This window comes from Macaca thibetana, chromosome 19, assembly GCF_024542745.1.
Source record: "Macaca thibetana thibetana isolate TM-01 chromosome 19, ASM2454274v1, whole genome shotgun sequence".
Taxonomy (NCBI): domain Eukaryota; kingdom Metazoa; phylum Chordata; class Mammalia; order Primates; family Cercopithecidae; genus Macaca; species Macaca thibetana.
The window spans coordinates 38,536,731-38,548,160 of NC_065596.1; the positions used below are offsets into that span (position 1 = coordinate 38,536,731).

Below are 11,430 nucleotides of genomic sequence, written 5' to 3' on the forward strand. Positions count from 1 at the left end.
ATGCCACTGCACTCTTGCTTGGGCAACAGGGCGAGACTGTCTCAAAAAAAAAAAAAAAAAAAAAGGACTCTGAGCTGGCCGAAATGGCTCATGCCTATAATCCCAGCACTTTGGGAGACCAAGCCAGGCAGATCACTTGAGCCCAGTGGATTGGGACCAATCTGGGCAGCATGTTGAGACCCCATCTCTACAAAAGAAATACAATTAGCTGGGCGTGGTGCTGCACACCTGTAGTCCCAGCACTCTGGAGGCTGAGGCAGGAGTATTACTTGAGCCTGAGGATGGTGGGGGGTCGCACCTGCAGTGAGCTGAGATCACACCACTGCATTCCAGCCTAGGCACCAGAGCAACACCATATCTCTAAAACAAAACAACAAAATATTGGACTCTGAATATTTCAGGGATTTGGTTATGTTTAAACTTTGTTGCTTAGTTGGTTGGATTGTAATCAGAACTGGCAGCATATTAATACGGAAAATACTTATCAGGTGGTGTGAAAACAGGAGCCCAAATAGTATGTTCACAGAAGGTTACAAGCACATAATTTAAATTGGTCACTCAGCAACATGTTCCCTAAAAGAAAAAAGCATAAATTGACAGTTGTGGGGAAAGTGGAAGAGGCCATGTCTGCATTCATTCATTCATTTTTTTGAGACGGAATCTCACTGTGTCCCCCAGGCTGGAGTGCAGTGGCACAATCTCTGCTCACTATAAGCTCTGCCTCTTGGGTTCACGCCATTCTCCTGCCTCAGCCTCCTGAGTAGCTGGGACTACAGGCGCCCGCCACCACGCCCGGCTAATTTTTTGTATTTTTAGTAGAGACGGGGTTTCCCCATGTTAGCCAGGATGGTCTCGATCTCCTGACCTCGTGATCCACCCGCGTCGGCCTCCCAAAGTGCTAGGATTACAGGTGTGAGACACCATGCCTGGCCACATTTATATTTATTTTTTGACATAGGCTGTTGCTCTGTCGCCCAGGCTGGAGTGCAGTGGCGCAGTCAGGGATCACTGCAGCCTCAACCTGGCTCAAATGTTCCTCCTGTCCTAGCCTAAGTAGCTGGGACCACAGGCATGTGCCATGAAGCCTGGCTAAATTTATTTTTTTTAGAGACAAGGTCTCACCATGTTGCCCAGGCTGGTCTTGAACTCCTGGGCTCAAGTGATCCCCAGCCTCGGCCTCCCAAAGTCCTGGGATTACAGGCATGAGCCACGGTGCATGCTATTACTGCACATTTAAGCAGGATAAGAGCCAATGGGAGGGCGGGCACGGTGGCTCATGCCTGTAATCCCAGCACTTTGGGAGGCCGAGGCAGGCGGATCCCTTGAGGTTAGGAGTTTGAGACCAGCCTGGCCAACATGGTGAAACCCCATCTCTACTAAAAATACAAAAAATTAGCCAGCTGTCATGACATGTGCCTGTAATCCCAGCTACTCGGGAGGCTGAGGCAGGAAAATCACTTGAACCCAGGAGGTGGAGTTTGCTGTGAGCCAAGACTGCGCCATTGAACTCCAGCCTGGGCAAAAAAGCGAAAAGCAAGACTCCGTCTCAAAAACAAAACAACAAAAGAAAGTGCAGGGTGCGGTGGCTCACGCCTATAATCCCAACACTTTGGGAGGCTGAGGCAGGTGGATCACGAGGTCAGATCAAGACCATCCTGGCTAACACGGTGAAACCTTGTCTCTACTAAAAATACAAAAAATTAGTGGTGGGCGCCCGTAGTCCTAGATACTCAGGAGGCTGAGGCAGGAGAATGGTGTGAACCCAGGAGGCAGAGCTTGCAGTGAGCCAAAATCACTCCACGGCACTCCAGCCTGGGCGACAGAGCGAGACTCTGTCTCAAAAAAACAAAAAAAAGCAGATGGAAGTATAGCCAATAGCCAAACATACAGAATGAGAAAAGCTGGACAGGGTCAGGTGAGGAGAAGCTGTGGCAGCAGATGTGGCAGCCCCCAGCAGAGCCATAGATTAATAGACCAGAAAGTGGGTTAATGAAAGGTCTGTCCATGAAACTCAGACTCTTTCCCCATTTCTTTTTTTTCCTGCCTGGCATTAACTATCTGGCTGTGGGTTAGCAAAAAGTTAAGTAGGGAAGGAGTCACATGCTAAAAGATTAGTTCAGGGGACAACTGAATCTGACGTGTTTTTTTTTTTTTTTTTTTCAGACGGAGTCTCGCTCGGTCGCCCAGGCTGGAGTGCAGTGGCCGGATCTCAGCTCACTGCAAGCTCTGCCTCCCGGGTTTACGCCATTCTCCTGCCTCAGCCTCCCGAGTAGCTGGGACTACAGGTGCCCGCCACCTCGCCCGGCTAGTTTTCTGTATTTTTTAATAGAGACGGGGTTTCACCGTGTTCGCCAGGATGGTCTCGATCTCCTGACCTCGTGATCCGCCCGTCTCGGCCTCCCAAAGTGCTGGGATTACAGGCGTGAGCCACTGCGCCCGGCCAGTCTGATGTATTTTGCTCTGTAGCAAGGGCTGCTTTATTCTGGCATTTCAGAACTTTTTACCTGATAGCTGGTTCTCGCCCTCTTCACCCTCAAGCAAAGCGTACTCTTAAAGCAGCCCCGCCTGTCTGTGGAGCTTCCTGTCTGCTTTCTCATAGCCTCTTCAATATAGGTGGCAGGCAAGGAGCAAAAGATAAAGTCTCCATCATGAAAGAAGGTATCTAAGACAAAGCAGAAAAGATAGATATTCAGAGGAACCAAATATTCTTTGTTTTTTGAGACAAGAGTCTTGCTCTGTTGCCCAGGCTGTAGTGCAGTGGAATGATCTCGGCTCACTGCAACCTCCACTTCCCAGGTTCAAGCAATTCTCCTGCCTCAACCTCCCAAGTAGCTGGGATTACAGGCGCCCACCACCACGCCCAGCTATTTTTTGTATTTTCAGTAGAGACAGAGTTTCACCATGTTGACCAGGCTGGTCTCAAACTCCTGACCTCAAGTAATCCGCCCACCTCGGCCTCCCGAAGTGGTGGGATTACAGGCGTGAGCCACTGCGCCAGGCAGAATCAAATATTTAAAGCATCTTGTTAATCTAAAAGTGAGTCAAGAAAGGGTTACAAGGCTGGCTGCAGTGGCTCATGCCTGGAATGCCAGCACTTTGGGAGGCCGAGGTGGGTGAATCGTGAGGTCAGGAGTTCGAGACCAGCCTGATCAACATGGTGAAACCCCATCTCTACTTAAAATACAAAAATTAGCTGGGCGTGGTGGTGGGCGCCTGTAATCCCAGCTACTTGGGAGGCTGAGGCAGGAGAATCACTTGAACCCGGGAGGTGGAGGTTGCAGTGAGCCAAGATCGGCTGGGTGCAGTGGCTCACGCCTGTAATCCCAGCACTTTGGGAGGCCGAGGCGGGCAGATCACGAGGTCAGGAGATCGAGACCATCCTGGCTAACACAGGGAAACCCTGTCTCTCCTAAAAATACAAAAAATTAGCTGGGTGTGGTAGCGTGCGCCTGTAGTCCCCGCTACTCGGGAGGCTGAGGCAGGAGAATGGCGTGAACCTGAGAGGCAGAGCTTGCAGTGAGCCGAGATCACACCACTGCACTCCAGCCTGGGCGACAGAGCGAGACACCGTCTCAAAAAAAAACAAAAACAAAAAAACAAAAAAAAAAAGAGTTACAAATAAAAAATAATGCAGACATTTTGATAAAATAGAACAATGAGAACAAGAACAGACTCTTTGACTTTACAAGTAAGATTGTTCAATGTTATATGTAAAATGTTTATTAAGAAACAGAAGGCTCGGCCGGGCGCGGTGGCTCACGCCTGTAATCCCAGCACTTTGGGAGGCCGAGACGGGCGGATCACAAGGTCAGGAGATCGAGACCATCCTGGCTAACACGGCGAAACCCCGTCTCTACTAAAAACACAAAAAATTAGCCGGGCGAGGTGGCGGTGCCTGTGGTCCTAGCTACTCAGGAGGCTGAGGCAGGAGAATGGCGGGAACCCGGGAGGCGGAGCTTGCAGTGAGCTGAGATCCGGCCACTGTACTCCAGCCTGGGCGGCAGAGCGAGACTCCGTCTCAAAAAAAAAAAAAAAAAAAAAAAAGAAACAGAAGGCTCGTTCCCTGGTGCTGCAAAGAAATAGCACTCGAACATAAATTTAATTCTCTCAGCAAGGCCGTTTTTACTTTCTGCAGAAGGGGTACTCATCACAGATGGAACAATGGCAAGAGCACACCTGATCAAAGTAGGGAAGCAATTTTTATTCCTTACGTAGTTTGTCCCTGCTCCTGTGTCATGTCTCCATTGGCTGCAGCCAGACTGCACAGTCTAAACTAACACTAGATTGGCTAACGTTTAAAACTTTTCAAAATAGGCAAAAGTAATGGAAAGACAAAGGAAAAGGGGAAGTTGCTTATGCCAGATACAGAAGGAGCATAGGCTGTGAGCTGGAATGTGCCTGTGGGCACATCCAGGACAAATATCTTGGTTAAGGTACGAGGACATAGAACATACTACGTGCCTGTGAGCATGTTTAACAGCTACATAGGATAGGGCTTAACAAAGACTTAACAGCACAAAGCAAGGAGGCTTCAAGGAAGTTAGTTTATAAAAGAAACTTACTTTTCAACATTTATGATTTATTCTTTAACAAGAAGAGAAACTTTGAAGAGGAACTTTTACTTTCCACATTGAACAAATAAGTAAGAAAAAGAAAAAGGGAAACTTCCCCAGGGCTGCAAGGAAATTTTCAGGTCATGCCATGTATTATCAGAATTAATAAGACCCATGCATCATGGAAAATTGAGAACACCACGATTAAAAACAGATGGCAGGCTGGGCGTGGTGGCTCATGCCTTTAATCCCAGCTCTTTGGGAGGCTGAGGCAAGCAGATCACCTGAACTCAGGAGTTCGAGACCAGCCTGGCCAATATGGTGAAACCTCATCTCTAATAAAAAATACAAAAATGAGCCAGGCATGGTGGCAGGTGCCTGTAATCCCAGCTACTCAGGAGACTGAGGCAGGAGAATTGCTTGAACCCCGGAGGTAAGAGGTTGCAGTGAGCTAAGATTGTGCCACTGCACTCCAGCCTGGGCAACAAAGCAAGACTCTGTCTCAAAAAAAGAGAAAAGAAAAACACGTCAGGGCTGGGCGTGGTGGCTCACACCTGTAATCCCAGCTACTCGGGAGGCTGAGGCAGGAGAATCATTTGATCCCAAGAGGTGGAGGTTGCAGTGACCTAAGATAGTGCCACTGCACTCCAGTGTGGGCTACAAAGCAAGACTGTCTCAAAACAAAAACAAAACAGATGGCAGGGCCAGGCGTGGTGGCTCACACCTGTACTCCCAGCTACTTGGGAGGCTGAGGCAGGAGAATCGCTTGAACCTGGGAGGTGGAGGTTGCAGTAAGCTAAGATTGTGCCACTGCACTCCAGCGTGGGTGACAAAGCGAGACTCTGTCTCAAAAAAAAAAAAAACAGATGGCAGGGGCGGGCATGGTGGCTCATGCCTGTCATCCCAGCACTTTGGGAGACCCAGGCAGGTGGATCAGTCTAGGTTACGAGTTTGAGCCCAGCCTGGCCAAGATGGTGAAACCCTGTCTCTACTAAAGATACAAAAATTAGCCAGGTGTGGTGGTGCATGCCTGTAATCTCAGCTACTCAGGAGGCTGTGGCAGGAGAATTGCTTGATCCCGGGAGGTGGAGGTTGCATTGAGCTATTGTGCCACTGCACTCCAGTGTGGGCGACAAAGCGAGACTCTGTCTCAAAAAAAAAAAAAAAAAAAACAGATGGCAGGGCTGGGCATGGTGGTTCACGCCTGTAATCCCAGCACTTTGGGAGACCGAGGCAGGTGGATCACTCTAGGTTAGGAGTTTGGGACCAGCCTGGCCAAGATGGTGAAACCCTGTCTCTACTAAGGATACAAAAATTAGCCAGGCGCAGTGGTGCACGCCTGTAATCCCAGCTACTCAGGAGGCTGAGGCAGGACAGAATTGCTTGAACCCAGAAGGCAGAGGTTGCAGTGAGTCGAGATCGTGCCACTGCACTCCAGCCTGGGTGACAGAATGAGACCCTGTCACAAAACAAACACAGAACAGATGGCATGGCAGAACCTTCTCTAGAGAAAAGAGTTTTCAATCTAGGAGAGGAATAGGGTAAGAAAATGAATGTTTATTCACCCATAACTTAAAAAAAAAATTGTAATTGAAAGCTACAAGGTAAATTGTGCTCATACTATACAAATCCTGCTAGAGGGTTATAGTTCCTATGTGAAGGTAACTTTAGAAAGTGGTGTTCACTTGACATTGATGTAGTAATTCCTGCTGGAGGGGCAAAAAGCTCATGAAATTTAAATAGAGGAGGAGGAGATGCAGTCAGATGTGTTGATTGACCCTTCAGGGAATGGCATTTGCATAGCTGTGACATGAACCCCAGGTATTGGCTTTTTTTTTTTTTTTTTTTTTTTTTTTTTTTTTTTTTTGAGGAGTCTCACTCTGTCGCCCAGGCTGGAGTGCAGTGGCGCGATCTCGGCTCACTGTAACCTCCACCTCCCGGGTTCAAGCAATTCTCCTGCCTCAGCCTCCTGAGTAGCTGGGATGACAGGTAGGCGCCACCACGCCCGGCTAATTTTTCTATTTTTAGTAGACACGGGGTTTCACCATGTTGGTCAGGCTGGTCTCCAACTGATCCGCCCACCTCAGCCTCCCAAAGTGCTGGGATTACAGGCGTGAGCCATCGCACTCAGCCTATATTGGCTGTTAATTTTTTTTTTTTTTTTTTTTTTGGAGACAGAGTCTTGCTCTGTTGCCCAGGCCGGAGTGCAGTGGCGCCATCTCGGCTCACTGCACGCTCCGCCTCCCAGGTTCATGCCATTCTCCTGCCTCAGCCTCCCGAGTAGCTGGGACTACAGGCGCCCACCACCTCTCCCGGCTAGTTTTTTGTTTTTTGTTTTTTTTGTTTTTTGTGTTTTTTTTTTGAGACGGAGTCTTGCTCTGTCACCCAGGCTGGAGTGCAGTGGCCGGATCTCAGCTCACTGCAAGCTCTGCCTCCCGGGTTCACGCCATTCTCCTGCCTCAGCCTCCCAAGTAGCTGGGACTACAGGCGTCTGCCACCTCGCCCGGCTAGTTTTTTGTATTTTTTAGTAGAGACGGTGTTTCACCGTGTTAGCCAGGATGGTCTCGATCTCCTGACCTCGTGATCCGCCCGTCTCAGCCTCCCAAAGTGCTGGGATTACAGGCTTGAGCCACCGTGCCCGGCCTGTTTTTTGTATTTTTTAGTAGAGACGGGGTTTCACCGTGTTAGCCAGGATGGTCTCGATCTCCTGACCTCGTGATCCGCCCGCCTCGGCCTCCCAAAGTGCTGGGATTACAGGCTTGAGCCACCGCGCCCGGCCTTGGAGACAGCATCTTTAAAGAGCTAAAATGAGATCATTAGAGTGAGCCCTGGTCCATTATGACTATTGTCCTTATAAAAACAGAAATTTGGAGACAGACAGCTTGTCACATACACAGGGAAAATGCCATTTGAAGACAAAGTCAGAGATCTACAAGCCAAGGAATGCCAGAGATTGGCAGCAAACCACCAAAAACTAAGGAAAGGGATGGAACATATACTTTCTTGTAGCCCTCAGAAGGAACCAACTGTGCCAACACATTGATCTCAGACTTCTGGCTTCTACAACTGTAACAATAAATTTATGTTGTTTAAGCCACCCCATTTGTGGTACGTTGTTACCAGCGCCCACATGACTAATACAACATATTTTTAAAAATCACCTACTTTATGAAAAACAGCATTTTCCAAAACAGAAATAGGGAGAAGAGTGGCATTGTATGATATTTTTTCAAATCTCCTTAATGTCTGGCTTCACTGAAGGCAGTTGAGTTCCCATAGCTGCATGTCCCCATTGCATCTGTTACAATATGACTCATCCAGCAGCCTCTGGACAACTGTATTGTATATTCCCATGAAAATGAGAGTGAGAGAGGAATAGCACTGGGTAGTCCAGGAGAATGGAAAAACCCACACGACAACTAAAACAAGCAGTAGGCAAAGAAACCACAGAATAACAAAACCCAAAATAAGGGAGAGAAGACAGCCAAAACTGGTCAGGGTGACATGTCCATGACTCTTCCAGGCAAACCCAAATACGGGAGAAAGGGGGTGGTAACTGGGGTGGGGGTGGGGGGAGCACGGTGCCTGAAATCCCCTCCTTTTCCAGATACCAGTGACTATTCCACCCATAATTAAACACCCATGAAAGGAGAAATGCAGACAACGTTGGGTGTGACTCAGGAGCCAGGAACCACTCCCTCACACTTGTCTCCCGTGTTTCCTTTCACTTTGCAATGAAAGCTTCTGGCTTTTCTGCTTATTCTGATTTATCCCTGAATTCTTTCCTGCGATGGCTTCAAGAACCTGGACACCAACTGCCACTGGCATCCAGTGACCCTCCTGAGCCCTCTGGCAACAAAAGAAAATGCCAACATCTTATTATTATTATGAACTTAGTTTTGAACCCACTGATACCTTGAAAGGATCTCAGGAACATCTAGGGCTCCCTGACCCACACTTTAAGAACTACTGCAATAGACAAACTCCTACCTTATAATCAAGGAGATAAACAAGAACTAGAAAAAAAAAAAAATAGACTGGGTGCGTTTTTGTAATTCCAGCACTTTGGGAGGTCAAGATGGGTGGACTGCTTAAGATCAGAAGCTCAAGACCATCCTAGGCAGCATTGCAAAACCATATCTCTACAAAAAAAAAAAAAAATACAAAAATGAGCCGGGCATGGTGGCATGAGGCTGAGGTGGGAGAATCCTTTGAGCCCAAGAGGTTGAAGCTGCAGTGAGCCGTGATGCTCTCTGGACTGGGCAACAGACAAGACCTTGTCTCAAAAATTAAAAAAAAAAAAAAGAAGAAGATGAGGAGGAAAGAGGAAATAATAGGACATCAAAATAACAGATTCCATACCATTAGAACTAGGAGGAAAGCTGAGCCCAGTGACTGGCTCCAAAATGAACACACAGGTTTGGGCACAGTGGCTCATTCCTGTAATCCCAGCACTTTCAGAGGCTGAGGCAGACAAGATTGCTTTGAGCTCTGGAGTTCGAGACCAGCCTGGGCAACATGGCAAAATCCAGTCTCTATAAAAATTAGCCCGGCCGGGCGCAGTGGCTCACGCCTGTAATCCCAGCACTTTGGGAGGCCGAGGCGGGCGGATCACGAGGTCAGGAGATCGAGACCATCCTGGCTAACGGTGAAACCTCGTCTCTACTAAAAATACAAAAAACTAGCCGGGCGTGATGGCGGGCGCCTGTAGTCCCAGCTACTCGGAGGCTGAGGCAGGAGAATGGCGTGAACCCGGAAGGCAGAGCTTGCAGTGAGCTAAGATTGCACCACTGCACTCCAGCCTGGGCGACAAAGCGAGACTCCATCTCAAAAAAAAAAAAAAAGCAAAAAAAAAAAAGCCCGGTGTGGTGGCTCTCACCTGTGCTCCCAGCTACTCGGGAGGCTGAGGTTGGAGGATAACTTGAGCTTGGGAAGCAGAGGTTACAGTGGGTGAAGATTGCACCACTGCATTCCAGCCTGGACAACAGAGTGAGACCCTGTCTCAAAAAACAACAAAAAAAGAACACACAGGCTTCCCCTAAAGAGAAGATAATAGATCCTTGCACACCTGCCCCTACCTCTCCAACACTGGTGGCCACTGTTCAGGGTAAGGCAATAGATCCTCCTAGTATCTTCTTTGCCTGCAGAGAAGGGGGTGCTGCTGGCAGCTTTTTGGGACTCCCAATAGAAGACAGATTTGGTCTCCTGGAAGGCTGCCTGATCGAGTTCCCACAGCAGCTGCCGCTTGCTCAGGTGAGTGAAGACATCTGTCAAAAGACAGAATTTTATTTTTATTATTTTTTGAGATGGAGTCTCACTCTGTCGCCCAGGCTGGAGTGCAGTGGCGCAATCTTGGCTCACTGCAACCTCCACCTCCTGGGTTCAAGCGATTCTCCTGTCTCAGCCTCCCAAGTAGCTGGGTTTACAGGCACCTGCCACCACACCTGGCTAATTTTTGTATTTGTAGTAGAGACAGGGTTTCACCATGTTGGCCAGGCTAGTCTCAAAATTCCTGACCTCAGGTGATCTACCCACCTCAGCCTTCCAAAGTGCTGGGATTACAGGCATGATCCACTGCACCTAGCCAAAAGAAAAAATTTTAACAAATTTGGTTAAAGACCAAATTGGCTTTTATTTGTGATTCATGAATCTGGGCAGCCTCCACTCTGCAAAACAGAATGATGGATCCCACCGGGCAATGGTAGAATAGTGGTTTTTGTAAGGTGGGAACAAGGAAACAGAACAATAGAGAAAAGGCTAATTAGTTAACTAACTAGGTTACTTTTCTTGTAGGGATTAAAGCAGAGGGGACTTCCTTATTATGCTGACGCAGATAGACTGGAAATCTGGTTTGTTGAGGGATCTACCTGCTTAAAGTATCAATCTGATTATGTGGCATTTAGCCTAAGTGACTCTGTCTTGGTTTGGTATGGTCTCATGAGGCCTAGAGCAGGAGCTCAGTCCAAAACCATGTCCTCTCATAATTTTGTGTAACTTGCCTAACACCTGCTCCTTCTCAGGAGCGAGGTCCAGCAAAGAGCAGAGAGGGTACAGGGCCAGAAGGATGTGAGAGAGTGTGGCCAGTTCGAGCCCCTCAGGAGTCAGCTGCTCCATCCCCACTGGTGACTTCTTCACTCCTTCAACACTGTGTGAAGGGCCATGTCATGGTTGATCTTCATTCCCTCAGACTACACCATCAGCCCCATGGGAGTGAGCAAATAACAAGTAACTACATTCTTCCCTGCTATGTGTCTGGCTCTTAGTAAAAATTAAACAAAATTAAAAATTGTTGCGGTTTGAAGTGCAGTGGCCGGACCTCGGCTAACGGCAACCTCCACCTCCCAAGTTCAAGCGATTCTCCTGCCTCAGCCCCCTGAGAAACTGGGACTACAGGTGTCTGCCACCACGCCCAGCTAATTTTTGTATTTTTAGTAGAGACGGGTTTGACCATATTGGCCAGGCTGGTCTCGAACTCCTGACCTCGTGATCCGCCCGCCTCAGCCTCCCAAAGTGCTGGGATTATAGGGGTTAGCCACTGCGCCCGACTTTTAATAAACGTTTTAATGGACTACAACAGACCCACAGAAAAGACATATCACGCCGGGCGCGGTGGCTCAGGCCTGTAATCTCAGCACTTTGGGAGGCCGAGGCGGACGGATCACAAGGTCAGGAGATCGAGACCACGGTGAAACCCCGTCTCTACTAAAAATACAAAAAAAAAAAAAAATTAGCCGGGCGCGGTTGTGGGCGCCTGTAGTCCCAGCTATTCGGGAGGCTGAGGCAGGAGAATGGCGTGAACCCGGGAGGCGGAGCTTGCAGTGAGCCGAGATCGCACCACTGCACTCCAGCCTGGGCGACAGAGCGAGACTCGGTCTCA

At 48.6% G+C, this 11,430-nt stretch overlaps 3 protein-coding genes across 4 annotated transcripts in view; 2 read left to right on the plus strand and 1 right to left on the minus strand.

Annotated features, from left to right (window-relative positions):
- ZNF544 (zinc finger protein 544) overlaps window positions 1-8,960 on the plus strand; it is a 34,671-nt gene extending 25,711 nt beyond the window's left edge. Inside the window, exon 7 of the mRNA XM_050768583.1 lies at window positions 8,161-8,960. Within this exon, the coding sequence (XP_050624540.1) occupies window positions 8,161-8,189 (29 nt within the window). The 3' untranslated portion in view covers window positions 8,190-8,960. The remainder of the gene's footprint in view (window positions 1-8,160) is intronic.
- The window catches only part of ERVK3-1 (endogenous retrovirus group K3 member 1), a 226,536-nt gene that overhangs the window by 180,336 nt on the left and 34,770 nt on the right, over window positions 1-11,430 (plus strand). The gene's annotated exons all lie outside the window — the stretch shown is intronic.
- The window catches only part of ZSCAN18 (zinc finger and SCAN domain containing 18), a 407,087-nt gene that overhangs the window by 178,033 nt on the left and 217,624 nt on the right, over window positions 1-11,430 (minus strand). The window lies entirely within an intron of this gene.